At 46.7% G+C, this 17,689-nt stretch overlaps 1 protein-coding gene across 1 annotated transcript in view; it reads right to left on the bottom strand.

Annotated features, from left to right (window-relative positions):
• LOC132870057 (angiopoietin-related protein 5-like) overlaps positions 1-17,689 on the bottom strand; it is a 32,133-nt gene that overhangs the window by 3,621 nt on the left and 10,823 nt on the right. The window contains exons 3-4 of the mRNA XM_060903601.1: positions 9,363-9,454; positions 8,959-9,076 (exon numbers count right to left, since the gene is read on the bottom strand). Of these exons, the coding sequence (XP_060759584.1) occupies positions 8,959-9,076; positions 9,363-9,454 (210 nt within the window). The remainder of the gene's footprint in view (positions 1-8,958; positions 9,077-9,362; positions 9,455-17,689) is intronic.

Below are 17,689 nucleotides of genomic sequence, written 5' to 3' on the forward strand. Positions count from 1 at the left end.
TGATTTCATTAATGCACCTTTTTTCATGACTAAAACGAAACAGTGACGAGCTAAACATAACTCTTTGATCACGAAAATATGACGAGACGTATCTGTTGTTTTTGTTGACGAGACAAAAATGTTAGTGGGTTGGCTATAGGACTATCAAAATGCATGGCGTTTCCTCCAACGGTGCGTGCAATCAGTCTGCCAAATGCTGAAAATATCAGCAATGCACCTGCATCCTGTCCTTGTTTGGTCACACCCACCACCAGGAATGTCCAGACATGGTGCACATCGGGGCAGCCACACAGTTCATGGACCATGGCGGCGGCAACGCCAGCACAAGGGCTTGGTGGGCGGAAAAGACGTGATGGTTTATGGATAGGGTGACCAGACGTCCCGGTTTTACTGGGACAGTCCCGATTTGGGGTTGTGTGTCCCGAGTCCCGACAAAAGTCTGTCAGGACATGGATATGTCCCGGTTTTCGCCACTCGCGACGTTTGCGACTGAGCAGCGTGGGAATCATTAGCGGAGAAATGTCTGCATTTACTATTTTGATTAATTGACAGGAATCGCAAACTTTCCTGGTTACTGCCCCCTGGCCCTGTGGCATGGGTGTTTATTTAGCCACATTATTCCAGACAACAGAAGGTGTTGCCATGCAACAATAAAATAAACATTAACTGGCATGAATGTTCTTTGTCTAGCAGCTAGCAGCAGTAATGCCGCAGCAATTATGCCAAAAAGAAAATTTACCTTTTCCAAAGATTTACAGGGCACCTACCCCTTCCTCCGAGAGGTGCAGAACAATGCGCCCGAAGCCGACTGCACACACTGTAAGCGCTTTGTTCTTGTACTGAGTTGGGTAGCCTATGCTGCAAATGCTGTGCGCTCCTGTGGGGGCTTTCCTCGGGCTGTCGCCCACTCCTCCTTTTATTGCTGTTTTGTTTGAGTGTATATTTACGGAAGCCGAGAGAGGCCCTTCATATAATCTTTTTTTATTCACCTTGTTATCCCGAGATAACGACATAATTAATTCGAGATCTCGAGAAAACAAAACCGTTATTCCGAGATCTCGAGAAAACAAAACAATTATTTCATGATCTCAGCTGGATCACTGTATCTCCGTCGGTAGAGACGAAGCCGGGCCAGTCTTCTGCGGAGGTGCCACGGACTAATTTTGAAATTATCCCTTATTAAAAGACTTAATGCAATCTCTCCCTGTGTCAACCCCTGATCAAAATATTGCCTTATTAGGTGATCGATTATTCCAGACATTCTAATGACCAAAGTTGCGTCTATACAGAATGAGAAATAGCCCCAAAGTCAGCATATCACAAGTCTCTTGGCGCACCTGAATGAACCATTTCTCAGCTGTTTACTCGAGATCATGAAATAATTGTTTTGTTTTCTCGAGATCACAGAATAACGGTTTTGTTTTTTCGAGATCTCGAATTAGTTGTGTTGTTTTCTCGAGATTCTGAATTAATTATGTCGTTATCTCGGGATAACAAGGTGAATAAAAAAAAAAGGATTATATGAAGGGCCTAGGGTTGCCAACCGTCCCGTATTGGGCGGGACATCCCGTTTTTTGGGTAATTTTAATTTGTCCCGTCAGGGACAGATCCTGCCCCTCGCTCCAATGCTGTGGTACAAATCGCGTTATTACCGCGAGTCGCGGTCATCTGCGATTTAAAATCATTCACTGTCAAAGGCTGCCATATCCTGAATTTTTAAGCTATACTGACAAAATAGGCATCAAATTAAACTACAGCAGATGGTGCAGCCAGTGGATACAGCCTAACTGTTCGATAATGATAGCAGATAGCTTAAAAAAAACCCTTCCGAAAAAGGATAGACCTCAGCCTATAGAAGGGGAGCTTTTCTGCCTCACTCCTGCCTTTGTGATATCTTTCTCTCTTCTTCTTCTGCTATGAAGCATTGCAGAAAGTTCTTAGGGTTTTCAAATGGACAATTAAGCAAATATCAGGGTTTTACAGCTACAGCAAATACTTTTTTGGGTTATGACATTGCCTTCATAAATATGGCCTGATGAATTATTTGGCCAAAGTTTAAAAGAGAAAAATGAGACAATAATATTAGAATTGTTTGTTATTTTGCATTAAGTTACTTAAAAATATCACATTGCTACCAAGTGTAGAAATTGGTGTCTTTGGGATAATACCAAATCATGAGAAGGTCACAAAGTGGGCAAAGAACGTCATTGCTTTTACATCCCTACTTGCGAGGAGAAGAATATTACTGGGCTGGAAATCACCGCTTGCCCCTACAGCATCCACATGGCTTAAAGACCTCATGATGTTTCTTAGTCTGGAAAAAATCAAATACAATTTAAGAGGGGCTCCTGAGAAATTTGAGTTAACCTGGAACTCCGCACTAGAATACATAAATAAATTAAAAACACTTGAAGATCTTTAAGCATTGCTAAAGCAGAATTTGACCTTGCTATCTTACTCCCTAACCGACTTCTGTTTTTTTTTTTTGGTGTGGTTGTTGTTGTTCTATAATTTTCATGTGTGCTCAGTTAAATAATGTATATATGTTGGGTTTTTTCTCTTCATAATTACATGTTAACTGATAAAAGGACATACCTATATGCATCTCTGAAGGTAGCTTGTTTAGCTACATTGTTATATGCACATTGTATTGTATGTAGTGAGGAGGGTAGGAGAGGGTGGGGAATGAAAGGGTTTATTTGAAGGGAAAAAAAATGGAAAATGAAGCTTTCAATGTCAATTGTACTTTTTATATGTGAAATCAATAAACATACATGTAAAAAAAAATCCATTAATTGGTCTATTCATTTTTAAAAGCTCTATTTTAGAAATGAATTTGTAGTGGCCTACATTTGAAACCCTCACCTAAAGGCGATTCGGTAACTATTTTGGGGCGCTGGGGTGCGTGTACAGGGCCTGTACCGGTACTTGTCCACACCCGGAACAAAGTGTCCCTCATTTGGATAAGAGAAGGTTGGCAACCCTAGAAGGGCCTCTCGCGGCTTCCGTAGTATATATTCTCAAATCACTTGTCTCTTTTTTGTTTCTGTTTAACATACCATTCTGACAGTTTGGCCATATTGCTGTGTTGAACAGCTTGTTGCACCTTCCATTAAAGTGTTCACTTTTGTACACATCTTCTTGCTTTATTCATTCAGTTGTGGGGAATGGTTAGTAAGGTTGATTCTGACCTAGGCTATGTTGAGGTCACATATCTACTTTTTAAGTTCATGCTATAGTGCATACAATTTTAGAGATATAGCCTACATGTGCATATGCATTCTTCTTGGTGTTCTCACAAACAGGTGAAATAAATCAGTTTAAATTTGGCCTATGGACATAGCCTGGCCTATTCTCAGCCATTACAAAATCTGTTGTCTGACCATAATTTAACTGATCTGTATACCACTATGCTACTAGATAACAAAATGCCTGTTTGTTTTATTTCATGTGAGATGTTGTTAAATGTGAGCTTCAACAAAATAAGAGCACCTCTCTGAGTGTCACGTTTACGTAAAAAAAGGTGTGCGTGCATGAGCATGATCGCGCGCAAAAGTGTCCCGGTTTCAGACTCGGGAAATCTGGTCACCCTATTTATGGACATACTTTACACATAATCCAGCAGAAAATAAAACGGAATGCCTTGTAGTGGGAGACAGAGGTACACGCTGTGGCTATAAACTACGTGGCACGAATACGACCAACCTCAAGAGGCATCTAAAGGCTCACCATGCTGCTATTTCTGCGACGGTAAGTTAGAAGTCCTTAACAGATTATGTATACGTTTGCTAGTTTTGGTTAATGTCACTCAACAATCGGTCTGTGATGAATTTCCTATGAAGTTTTCCACAACACCGTGACCTGGCGAAAATGAATGGGAGCGCTAGCTTCATGCTAAAGTTGGCTTGGTTAAGCTAACTTAAATTCAATTAACATGTCATGAGTAAAACTTGTCCTGCAGGGATTTTTGGTGGGACAACAACTGAATGCTTTGTCATATATTGACCCATATTTGAGTTACTGTGAAACATACGGGGGGAAATGTAGCTTTTCAGACCTGTAGCCTTAATATGTCTAAATGAGCAGCAGCACACCTGGCTACTCTAACGTTAGCAGCATGTTTAGCCATCATATTTACATTAACGGACAGCGTGGTCATCTTCTAGTTGTGTGTTCATCATGACATGTTTGTGCTCTATCAGCACATTGCGACATGTTAAACGGAGGCAGAAACACGAGTCTGTGAACAATGGAGTATACACACTAGCAGACATCCCAACCTGCAGAAACTCATTTCAGGGAGGTGTCATGATGCATGACTTTTTTCCCCATCAGCGGTGTCACGACACCTCCCTGAAATGAGTTTGGATGTCTGTAAACCAATCAGGATGCTCTTTGTCTAGCATGCGCTACATGAACAGGCACACACGCAGTCTCTCTCGCTCTCCCTCGTGCACTCTGTCATATGCGCGATGCAGACAGTAATGTTTTGCATGCATGCTCTAGATTCCGGGAGATATTATCCAGTTTGCAGGCATCAGGGAGCCACTAACAATATGCGGGAGACTCCTGGAACTTCCGGGAGACTTGGTTATGTCTGCACTAGACAGCGTTCGTGTAGAGAGCATGCACACTAGACAGTGTTCATGTAGAGAGCATGCACACTAGACAGCGTTCATGTAGAGAGCATACTATTTAAAGAGAGAGAGAGAGAGAGCAGAGGAGGAGAGCTCTCTCCCCAACCAGACGACTTGTGTGCGCGTGGCTGGGAGAGTAAATTGCGACTGAAAAGTGCAAAATAAAAGAGTTTTGTGAACTCAGTTCTGGCCTGCCGTCCTTCTGTGCTCCTCCCACTCATACAAACTGTCACAGTGGTGCTGAAACCTGGGATTTGGGGAGTTAATGAGTCATTTAGTGAAGAGTGGGTCCTGCCATAGTTCAGCAGGGGGAGGTCCCGGTGTCGCATTGGTGGAAGCAGCCGTCACAGAGCCGTCTAGGTCATCTCCACGACAGAGTGAGGAGCAGCAGGCCCCTCCTTCTATTGGGGAATCCCTCGTGGATTTTCCATTAGAGCAGTCGCGAGACAAGACTCTGTGGCATGCGTTTGATCAAGTGAGAGTAATCGATGGTCAAACGCTCCAGCCAAACGCCACCCTGTCCTTCCCCTATTTTTCTATTATGAAGGATAGATTATATCGAGTGACGCAGGACACTCAGACTAAAGAACAAGTCACGCAGCTTTTGATTCCAAAGAGCCGCTGGGAATTGGTATTCCAGGCGGCTCACTTTAATCCCATGGCTGGACACTTAGGGGTGGATAAGACACTAGCCCGAATAATGGCGTGGTTCTATTGGCCAGGGATTCGCAGCGATGTCTGTAGGTGGTGTACGGCGTGCCGCGAATGCCAATTAGTAAATCCAGCGGCCATTCCAAAAGCGCCTTTGCGCCCCCTCCCATTCATCGAGACCCCGTTCGAAAGAATTGAGATGGATCTCGTCGGGCCATTAGATCGGTCAACACGAGGGTATCGCTTTATTTTAGTTCTGGTGGACTATGCAACGTGATACCCGGAAGCAGTGCCTCTTCGCAATATCTCAGCACGCAGTATTGCGGAAGCACTCTTCCGCGTCATCTCCCGAGTTGGAATCCCCAAAGAGATTCTGACTGATCAAGGCACCTCGTTTATGTTACGCACACTGAACAAACTGTATGGGTTATTAGGAATTAAGCCGATCCGCACCAGCGTTCATCACCCACAAACAGACGGTTTAGTTGAACGGTTCAATCGCACCCTCAAAAATATAATTAAAAAATTCCTAAGTGAGGACGCACGTAATTGGGATAAATGGCTCGAACCCTTGTTATTTGCAGTGCGAGAGGTCCTACAAGCCTCCACGGGGTTCTTCCCGTCCGAATTGTTATATGGGCGTAAGCCGCGCGGCATTCTAGATGTGCTGCGAGAAAATTGGGAGGAGGGACCTTCACCTAGTAAAAATGAAATTCAATACGTTATTGACCTGCGTGCAAAACTCCACACACACACACACACCTAAACCCAGGAGAATTTGCAGCAGACCCAAGAATGGCAAACCTGCCTGTACGACAGGGGTACGCGACGCGCCTTAGGGAGTTCGCACCGGGAGATAAAGTACTCGTACTGCTGCCCACATTGAGCTCCAAATTGATCGCCAAGTGGCAAGGACCCTTTGAGGTCACACGGCGAGTCGGGGACGTCGACTATGAGGTGAGGTGAACGGACAGGGGTGGGGCACTACAGATTTACCACCTCAATCTGCTCAAACTCTGGAACGAGGAGGTCCCCGTGGCGTTGGTGTCGGTGGTTCCAGAGAAGGCGGAGCTGGGGCCGGTGGTTCAAAAGGGAACACTGGCATCGCGTACCTCTCTGGTCCCCTGTGGAGACCACCTCTCCCCGACCCAACTCAAGGAGGTCGCCCAGTTGCAGACTGAATTTTCAGACGTGTTCTCGCCCCTGCCCGGCCGCACCGACCTCATAAAGCACCACATTGAGATGCCCCCGGGGGTGGTAGTGCACAGCCGCCCTTACAGGCTACCCAAACACAAGAAAAAAGTGGTTTGGGAAGAACTCAAGGCCATGCTTGAAATGGGCATTGTCGAGGAGTCCCACAGTGACTGGTGCAGCCCGGTGGTCTTGGTACCCAAGGCCGACGGGTCGGTCCGGTTCTGTGTAGATTATAGAAAAGTCAACGCGGTGTCTAAATTCGACACGTACCCAATGCCTCGTATTGATGAGTTGCTCCATCGACTAGGCACGGTTCGCTTTTACTCGACACTGGATTTGACAAAGGGTTATTGGCAGATCCCCTTGACTCCATTATCCTGAGAAAAAACTGCCTTTTCCACACCATTTGGCTTACACCAGTTTGTCACACTACCTTTTGGGCTGTTTGGGGCACCTGCTACGTTCCAGCGGCTGATGAATATGGTCCTCTGCCCCCACGCCACCTATGCGGCTGCATACCTCGATGACATCATTATCTACAGTAATGACTGGCTGTGGCACCTGCAACATCTGAGGGCCGTCCTTAGGTCGCTGAGGCGGGTGGGTCTCACAGCCAACCCGAAGAAGTGTGTGATTGGTCGGGTGGAAGTACGGTATCTGGGCTTCCACTTGGGCAACGGGCAGGTGCATCCCCAAATTAACAAGACCGCAGCAATTGCGGCCTGCCCGAGGCCCAAAACCAAAAAGGGGGTGAGACAGTTCCTGGGGCTGGCTGGCTACTATCGTAGGTTTATACCTAATTATTCGGACGTCATCAGCCCGCTGACTGATCTCACTAAAAAGGGGGCACCAAATCTGGTCCAGTGGAATGGAGTGATGCCAGTGGGCTTTCTCAGAGGTGAAGGCTGCACTGTGTGGGGGGCCACTGTTACACTCCCCTGACTTTTCTCTCCCCTTTATGTTGCAGACGGACGTGTCGGACAGAGGGCTGGGGGCTGTTCTGTCCCAGGAGGTGGAGGGGGAGGACCATCCAGTGCTATATATCAGCAGAAAGCTGTCGGTGCGTGAGGGGCGCTACAGCACCATTGAGAAAGAGTGCCTGGCCATCAAGTGGGCGGTCCTCGCCCTCCGCTACCACCTGCTGGGACGCCCTTTCACCCTCTGTTCGGACCACGTGCCCCTCCAGTGGCTCCACCACATGAAGGATGCCAACGCGCGGATCACCTGTTGGTATCTGGCACTCCAACCCTTTAACTTCAAGGTGATCCACAGGCCGGGGACGCAGATGGTCGTGGCGGACTTCCTCTCCCGTCGGGGGGAGTCGGCTGCAGGCCGGACGGCCGCCGGGCCTGAGTCGGGTGGTGGGGGTATGTGGCAGCAGGGGCGTGGTCAAGCATCGGTCTGTGACTGGAGGGCGGAGTCAGGGGAGGTAAGTGGCAGAATCACTGCACCTGATGTCTATTAACGTCTGTTTGTGTGTCTTCCCCAGTGACCGCGCCCTATATAACGAGAGAGAGCAGAGGAGGAGAGCTCTCTCCCCAACCAGACGACTTGTGTGTGCGCGTGCGTGCGTGGCTGGGAGAGTAAATTGCGACTGAAAAGAGCAAAATAAAAGAGTTTTGTGAACTCAGTTCTGGCCTGCTGTTCTTCTGTGCTCCTCCCACTCATACGAACTGTCACACTGACATATAACAAAGAATCCTGTCAAGTTTTGTGAAATTCCCCCCAAAATTGTGAGAGTTGATTTCAGAAGGTGAGTTTCCTTCGACCGACCGAACAACCAACTGACAGATGGACAGACAGACATCGCCACGACATAATCCCCCTTCGGGCCTTTCAGCCAGCAGGGAATAAAAATGATTATTTAATTTACGATTATATTAGTTGGTCCAGGGCAGCACGGTGGTGTAATAGTTAGCACTGTTGCCTCACAGCAAAACGTTTCTGGGTTCGAGCCCAGTGGCCAACGGGGACCTTTCTGTGTGGAGTTTGCATGTTCTCCCTATGTCTGCGTGGGTTTCCTCTGGGTGTTCCAGATTCCCCCACAGTCCAAAGACATGCAGGTTAGGCTAATCGGTGGCTCTAAATTGACTGTAGGTGTGAGTGTGAATGGTTGTTTGTCTCTATGTGTCAGCCCTGCGATGATTTGGTGACTTGTCTAGGGTGTACCCCACCTCTCACCCATAGTCAGCTGGGATAGGCTCTAGCTTGCATGTGACCCTGCAAAGGATAAGCGGCTACAGATAATGGATGGATGGATTAGTTGGTCCAGTTGCTTTTGGTTCCTTAGAAAGGGGATAACCACATAAAACAATCCAATAGTATTCACCTGATGTAAACATCCACCATTTTGTTTTTCCCTACTCATGGTATGGTATATGAGCTGATAGCCTAGTAGTAGAGTAGCCAATCAGAGCATGCAATTGCTAATATCCAGTTAACGTGGATGTAAAAATTCCTGATAGACAGCACGAACCCAGAAGGTTTCCAAATCCCTCCTTATATTCTTTCCAGTTCCTGTGGAAGGAAACCTTTCCACCAGACCTCCTCTGGATAACAGTCCATCCCCCATCCTTTCGCATCTCGCAGTAAACCTATAAACCACAGTAAAAGTGTTTAAAATGTGTATGGGCACTGGGTAAAGTGCTACTGTACATGACTGATCAAAGATAACTTGACCTGTACAGTGCAGCAGGATATTTACATTAAATAAATAAACCTGAAATTGTACATATAAATATACATGTAGTTTAATTTAAAATACTCTTATGGCCATTGCTTTGAAAATGCATTTAAACTGTTCCCACCTATAATGTAGATTATTTGAAAACAGTCTTTCAGCTGTTATTTTTGATTTGACTATTGATAAAATGTTCTTACCTTGAATGGTTTTTTAACCCCAGATGGTTTAATAGTATAGACACCACTCTCTGCAGTCGGGGAAGTTGTTTTTATTTGTGTGCAGTCTGGCCCTGAGAGAGAGAGAGAGAGAGAGAGAGAGAGAGAGAGAGAGAGAGAGAGAGAGATCCAAGTTCTGTTTATCCTCCTATTAAAAAAAAAGATATCCTCAAAACAAAAAACTCAGCCCACAGAACCAGTATCTTTGTTCGACAACTTAAAAATTAACTAACCCATAAAATGAGGGTGAATCACATGTAAACCTTTTTTTTTTTAATTGCAAATAGGTGTCACAAAAGAGTAACATTTTTCTACATAATCTCCATTTCCTTCAGGGCATGTGTTCCAGTGTTTAATGAATGTCCAGACTTCTCTGGAAACAATTTTATGTCACACGTTGAAGGTTTTTTTATATTTTTGGACATGCCCTTGTACATTAATGCTATTCAGCTTCAAAATAACAATCCATGCATTCAAGCAAAAACAAATCCTAGTACCAGAAACCCAGCTCTAAAAATACTGAATTACAACCCCGATTCCAAAAAAGTTGGGACAAAGTACAATTTGTAAATAAAAACGGAATGCAATGATGTGGAAGTTTCAAAATTCCATATTTTATTCAGAATAGAACATAGATGACATATCAAATATTTAAACTGAGAAAATGTATCATTTAAAAGAGAAAAATTAGGTGATTTTTAAATTTCATGACAACAACACATCTCAAAAAAGTTGGGACAAGGCCACGTTTACCACTGTGAGACATCCCCTTTTCTCTTTACAACAGTCTGTAAACGTCTGGGGACTGAGGAGACAAGTTGCTCAAGTTTAGGGATAGGAATGTTAACCCATTCTTGTCTAATGTAGGATTCTAGTTGCTCAACTGTCTTAGGTCTTTTTTGTCGTATCTTCCATTTTATGATATGCCAAATGTTTTCTATGGGTGAAAGATCTGGACTGCAGGCTGGCCAGTTCAGTGCCTGGACCCTTCTTCTATGCAGCCATGATGCTGTAATTGATGCATTGAAATTGATGAAATTTCAAAATGTCTCACTTTCAACATTTGATATCTTGTCTATGTTCTATTGTAAATACAATATCAGTTTTTGAGATTTGTAAATTATTGCATTCCGTTTTTATTTACAATTTATACTTTGTCCCAACTTTTTTGGAATCGGGGTTGTAATTAAAATAACATCTATACATCTGTTAGGGGTCGTGGAGGTGTGGTGAGATAAGGATCCACACGCAGAACACAGACAGTAAATCAAATAAATGGAGAGATTTAATCCAGGGAAAAGGGCATGGCACAAGGGTAAACAAACGGCAAAAATGATCCAGATAACAAGAGACAGAAAACTAGACAAACACGAGACAGGCAAGGACAAAAAATGCTAGGACAAAGAACTAGAGACCAGAGGTTTAAGCTGTGACACATGGAAAGTGGGGTGAATGTCACATGGTGAGTGGTAATGCCAGTCTGATGGAACATGGATTGATTAGCTTGCTGATGAGGAAGGGTCCTAGGTATCTGGGAGCCAGCTTGCGGGAGACAGTTCTGAGTGGCAGATGGTGCGTGGAGAGCATGACTCGCTGCCCCACCCGGTAAGTGGGTGCCTTAGAGCGGTGTTTGTTGGCCTGCCTCTTGGATGCTAGGGTGGAGTGAATGAGTCTTCTCAGAGCTGATGCCCACGTCCTCCTGCAGCAGCGTATGAAGGTCTGGGCTGAGGGTACGGCGAACTCCTCCTCTTGGTTGGGGAAGAGTGGTGGTTGGTAACCTAGGGAGCACTGGAAGGGCAAGAGGCCTGTGGCAGATGAAGGGAGAGTGTTGAGTGTACTCGACCCAAGGTAAGTACTTACTCCAAGAAGCAGCATCCCTGGACGTCATGCACCTGAGTGTCACCTTCAAAGCTTGATTCGCCCGTTCCGCCTGGCAATTGGTTTGAGGATGGAACCCTGAGGAGAGGCTACAGGAGGCCCCGATGAGTTTGCAGAAGGCCCTCCAGAATTGCGCAGTGAACTGAGGACCCTGGTCGGAAACGATGTCAGTAGGGAGTCCGTGTAGGCAGAAAACATGAAGGATGAGTAATTCAGTGGTTTCTTTAGCTGTGGGAAGCTTGGGCAGAGGGATGAAATGGACAGTCTTGGAGAAGCGGTGAGGATGTATGCGTTGCCACCTAAGTTGGGGAGTCCTGCGACGAAGTCCAGGGCGATGTGAGACCAGGGTCGATGAGGAATCGGGAGGGGTCTTAGCAGGCTGGCAGGGGGTCAATTGGCTGTCTTGTTCTGGGTACATGTGTCACAGGCTGCCACGAACTCCTGGATGTCTTCCTTGATGGATGGCCACCAGAAGCACTGTTGGATGAGTGCCAGGGTTCGAGCAGCTCCCGGATGACAAGCCAACTTGGAGCCATGACCCCACTGCAGCACCTGGATTCACACAGAACAGGGAACAAGCAGATGGTTAGGTGGTATGTTGCTTGAGTTACCTTCTCCGGGATCCTGCTCCAGGGCCTTCTGCACCAATGTCTCTACCCTAAGTAGGGCAGCCCCCACCAGACAGCATGGAGGGAGGATGGTTTCAGGCATACTAGACTCCTCCTGGCTGGCAGAGAATATCCTGGACAGGGCGTCGGGTTTGCCGTTCTTGGAGCCTGGGCAGTAGGAGAGCGTGAATTGGAAACAGGAAGAGAGACCATCGGGCTTGCTGTGAGTTAAGGCGTTTGGCGGATTTGAGGTATTCCAGATTCTTGTGGTCGGTCCAGACAAGGAAGGGGACATCCTACCCCTCGAGCCAGTGCCTCCACTCCTCTAAGGCTAGCTTGACGGCTAACAGCTCTCCATCGCCGATGTTGTAATTTCATTCAGCAGGGGACAGCCAACGAGAGAAGAAGGAGCAGGGGTGGACCTTGTTATCATTGGCCCTCTGGGAGAGGATGGCTCTGACCCCAGACTCAGAAGCATCGACCTCCACAATAAACTGTTTTGTGGGATCGGGTATGGTGAGAATGGGTGCTGTGGTGAACTTGTGCTTGAGCATGGAGAAGGCTCTCTCCGCTTCCTCCCCCCACTTGAATGAGGTCTTAGTTGAGGTTAAAGCTGTGAGAGGTCCAGCCACTGTGCTGAAGTTGCGGATAAAGCGCCTGTAGAAATTGGCGAATCCCAAGAGACGCTGAAGCTCTCGTCACGAGGATGGGGTGGGCCAGTCAGTGACTGCCTCAAGCTTGAAGGGGTCCATCTGGATCCTAGCTGGGGAGATGATGAACCCCAGAAATGAGAAAGAGCTTTGGTGAAATTTGCTTTTCTCCACCTTGACATATAGCTTATTTTCTAGTAGGTGCTGGAGGACCTGCCGGACATGGCCCTGATGTTCCTCCAGGGAGCGAGAGAAGATCAGGAAGTCATCCAGGTACACAAAAACAAAGATGTTGAGAAAATCCCTCAGGATGTTGCTGACGAGTGCCTGGAAGACTGCAGGCACATTGGTCAGGCCGAAAGGGACCACGAGGTACTCGTAGTGGCCAGTGGTGGTGTTGAAGGCAATCTTCCACTAGTCCCCCTCCCTGATGAGATGGTAGGCATTGTGTAAGTCCAACTTGGTGAATATCTTGGCTCCCTGGAGTAGTTCAAAGGCCTTAGTCATGAGCGGTAGTGGGTAGCGGTTCTTGACTGTGATGTTGTTGAGAGCTCGATAATCAATGCATGGGCGGAGAGACTTGTCCTTCTTATCCATGAAGAAGAATCCCACCCCTGCTGGGGAGGAAGAAGGGCAGATGATCTCAGCTGCCAGAGACTCAGAGATGTACTTCTCCATAGCTTGACTTTCGACGGGAGACAGAGAGTAGAGTCGCCCTTTGGGTGGCGCTGTCCCGGGCAGGAGGTCGATTCCACAGTCATAGGGTCTGTGAGGAGGGAGGGACACTGCTTGGGTCTTGCTGAAAACAAGTCTTAAGTCCAGGTATTCCGGAGGCACATGAGAGAGGTCGGGAAACTTGCTGGCTGGAGGCTGCAATGGTCTGGCAGGAGGCAGAGCGGAGTTCAGGCAGGAATGGCTCCAGCCTAGGATGGTGTTATTGGCCCAGTTTAGGTGAGGGTTGTGCAGCATTAACTAGGGTAATCCTAGGATGATGGGCATGTGGGGGTTGTTCATGACATGGAGCTGGATGGTTTCTGAGTGGTTACCAGAAATCCTCAGGGTGAGTGGGGCAGTAAGGTGGGTGATGGTGGTCAAGCCGGTGCCATTGAGTGTCAAGACTGTGAGAGGGACGTCGAGGACGAGTAGCCCAGACGCTTGGCTTGGCAGTGGTGGAGCAGATTAGGTTCCTGTCTGCCCCCGAGTTGACAAGGGCCTGGAGATAGTGATGCTGGTTGTCGTGGATAATGATGACAGGGAGTAATGGTTGATCAGCGGGGGGATGGTTCCGAGTGTTGCCCACCAGGGCCCCTCGATTCACTGGTGGGACTCATCCTTTTAGCGGGCAGGCTCAGCAGGTGTGTCCTTGCTGACCGCAGTAGAAACAGGACCCTGTGCTCCGCCGGCATTGTCGTTCCTCCACTGACACCTGTACCCGGTCTACCTGCATAGGTTCGACGGACAAGGCGGGAGGTGGAGAGGAGGTGAAGCTGGGGTGGGTCTTCTCTCTCCTCTGTTGCTGGATCCAGGCATCAATGCAGTTGGTGAGGTCCATGAGACTGGAGAGGTCTGATGGCAGTTCCCATGATACCAGCTCATCCTTAATGACGTCAGACAAGCCATGCAGGAATGCATCGACCTGGTCATTCTCATTCCAACCGCACGATGCCACCAATGTCCGGAACTCGATGGCATAGTCCGAGGCAGACCGGGACCCCTGCCGCAGCTCCATAAGTTCCCTAGCAGCCTCCCGGCCAGACAGAGAGGGGTCGAAAGTTCGCCTCATCTCTTCAGAGAAATCTTTGAAACAGGAGCAGAAGGGAGCGTCAGCATCCCAGACCGCTGTTCCCCACTCCCTGGCCTTGCCAGTGAGAAGCATGATGATGCCACCCGGGAGCATTCTGTGGCGAAGGTCAGAGGTTGCAGCTCCATGATCAATGAGCATTGAGACAAGAACAATCCATAAGTACCTGGCTCTCCATTGTAGGGCTGAGGAGCTGGGAGTCTCTGCTCACGGGAAAAGGCAGTGGCAGGAGCTGAAGTTGGAGACTGCTGGACAGAGGTAGGCACGGCTTGATAGTGCTGCATTTGTGTGGTGAGGAGGTTGAGTGAGTTGGACAGGGTGGCGAGGTTCTGTGTAATCTGTTGGAGGTTTTGTTGATGGGTCCCAAGGTGAGTCCCTTGCTGCTGGATGGCTGTTTTCAGACGGGTGAGTTCTGCTGGATCCATGTTGGCCAGAACATACTGTTAGGGGTCGTGGAGGTGTGGTGAGATAAGGATCCACAAGCAGAACACAGACAGTAATCAAATAAATAGAGAGATTTAATCCAGGGAAAAGGGTGTGGCACAAGGGTAAACAAACAGGACAAAAACAAATGGCAAAAATAATCCAGATAACAAGAGACAGAGAACTAGACAAAAACACGAAACAGGCAAGGACAAAAAAAAAAAACAAGAAAAAAAAAAAAAACCAGTGCAAAAAAAACATGAACTAGAATAAAGCCTTAGTGCAAAAATCATGAACTAGAAATAAACCCTAAGTGCAAAAACCATGAAATAGGAAAGTGAGCTTGAGCAAACAACCATGAAACATAACAGAGGCACAGAAATGGCTAGAAGCAAAGCGAGATGTTCTGGCAAAGTTCCTGTCTGAGAAAGGCATTTTTATAACAGCAGAGGAAAACCAGGAAGTGAATGCAGGCATGAAGGAATTCCCGTTCCGGATTCGGATCGGTGCTGGCGTGAGAGATTCGTAATCTGCGGAGTGGATGTCCGGAGCGGAGCATGACATCACTTTTAGGAAAAGAGAGGCAGAAAGAAGACACATTTTCCTTTGATATATTTTTTTCACCTCTCAACAGAACCCTCCTTCTCCTAAACCTCATGCCAGCATGGCGTTGAACCCACCAGTGCCACCAAACTCCACCATCTCTTACAATCTTGGCTGAGTGCCAAGACGTCCTCCAACCTCAAATTAATCAGCTGGAGGTCTTGACGAATGACATCATTCCAACGGGTGCATGGTCAGCCGCAAGGGTGTCTCCATCCCACCACTGGCGGATCAAACTTGTAAATGGCTCTTGTGCAGTGGTCGTCTGTGCAGTGCAGGACGTGTCTGTGCAGCACAGGACGTGTCCAAGCCAACGAACACGGCATTGTGCAATGATGCAGAGGATATTTGGTTGTTCAGTCCTCTGGCAGAGCTTCTCATTGGACACATAGGTCATACCAACACACCCCCTCAGTGGTCCAGAGGGCATGGATCTCAAACAGAAGAGACCCTGTAAATCACCCACGTGCAATGAACCGGTGCTACAGGTGCTCTAGCCCCTGCCCCTTTTCTGTTTGCTGTCCAAAGTGCCCTTTTCATAGGGACTGTTTTGTTGTTTTGTTTTGTTTTTATATTTGTAAAAGATAAGTTAGCTCCAACATCAATATTCTCTACAATTTGACAATAAATTATAGATTTATAAAATAACGTTTTTCTATGTAAATGCGGGCATCAATCCGTGACGTCATGCATTCAGTGAATCTCCGTGCAGAAAGCGCATGCAGGCGGTTGACAGTGGGAGACAGTGCGAGGAACGGCATGGTAAGGTCACACTGAAAGTCTCCTTTCATTTCTTATCTCAACATGCAATATTGTGCAGCTTAGAACACAACAGTAAATGTGTAGGGTTGTTTATCATTTAATGAAGCCGCCTAGGCTATATTTAAACCGTTTGCTCCATCCATTTCATTAACATGGCAGATTCAGAAACTTTAGTTTGAACGACGGCGTTAATAACATATTCTAGCAGCTTCGAAAACTTAAGGCTGAATGACGACATCCACAACATATTCTAGGCTGTCAGACCTTCTTCTGCTGCCAATTGAGAAAGATATCCATATTGAATACAGTGTTGTCATAGACATTTTCAAGAACATGGCAAACCGAAGACTGCTGCTTTGAAGAATACTGCAGCATTTAGATGGATCTCACTCACACACACACACACACACACACACACACTGTTCAGTTGCAATTGAAATTTAGTTTTGAATAAAGTTAACTTGTGTGAAAAATTTGTTCCAAGTGCCCTTTTTTGAATGTTGAGCCCCTGCCCCTCCAAAGGTCTTTGCACGGCCCTGCTGTAAATTATCTTGTCCTCCAATCACACCACCTGCCCAGTGAATCCCATATCTTCCACAGCATGCTAGTCCATCTCACAAGACTTCCTTCCCTTCATCACTTCTATCAATAATGACTTCATTGTATCTGGTCATGTATCAGCTGCATTCAAGACAACTAAGATCCTTCTCATCCTGAAGAAACCCACTCTGGATACCTCAGATAACTACAATCAGCAACTACCAACTGGGATCACTACTCTCTTTTCTTTCTAGAATCCTGGAACTTTCTGTCTACAGTCATTTCTCTTGCTACCTAACTCGGAACAACCTCCAAGATCCTAACCAGTCTAGCTTCACCCACCACCTACCCGGTGGATCCCATCCCTTTCAAAGCACAGCAGTCTATCTCTTTTATCAATAATGACTTCATAGTATCTTGTCATGTATCAACTGTATTCAAGACAAGAAGTTGCAGAAACTGCTCTCCTGGCCATAAATGAGAAGCTTCATGCCACTAGATCAGCCAAACAATCATCAGTCCTCATCCTCCTTGACCTTTTAGCAGCCTTTCAACACTCTATATCACAAGACACTCCTGTCCATCCTCTTGAGTCTTGGAATTCATAGCACAACGTAGCAGTGGCTTGCTTCCTACCTCAAGTGATGTTCATATCAGGTGACATGAACTGGATCCACACCTGCTCCATGCAATCTCTCCACTGATGTCCTACAAGGCTCAGTGCTGGATCCTTTTCTGTACCCACTGTCATGGTGAGGACATATCTTCACATAGGTTTTCATACCTTTGTCATGCCAACAACACTTGATTCATCTTCTCCTTTCTACCTTTGGACACTCATGTTTCGGCACAGATCTCAGCATCGATGGCAGCTCATCAGCTGAAACTAAATCTCAGCAAAACAGAGCTGCTATACATCCCATGTGATGGCCTTGTGATCTCTCTGGACAATTCTTAGACCTCACCATCTATCACTGAATGGAACTGTGGACTAACCATGGATAACCATTATTCTCACCTCACATCAATAAATTGACACACTTT

The sequence above is a fragment of the Neoarius graeffei genome, chromosome 21 (assembly GCF_027579695.1).
Source record: "Neoarius graeffei isolate fNeoGra1 chromosome 21, fNeoGra1.pri, whole genome shotgun sequence".
NCBI classification, from domain to species: Eukaryota; Metazoa; Chordata; class Actinopteri; order Siluriformes; family Ariidae; genus Neoarius; species Neoarius graeffei.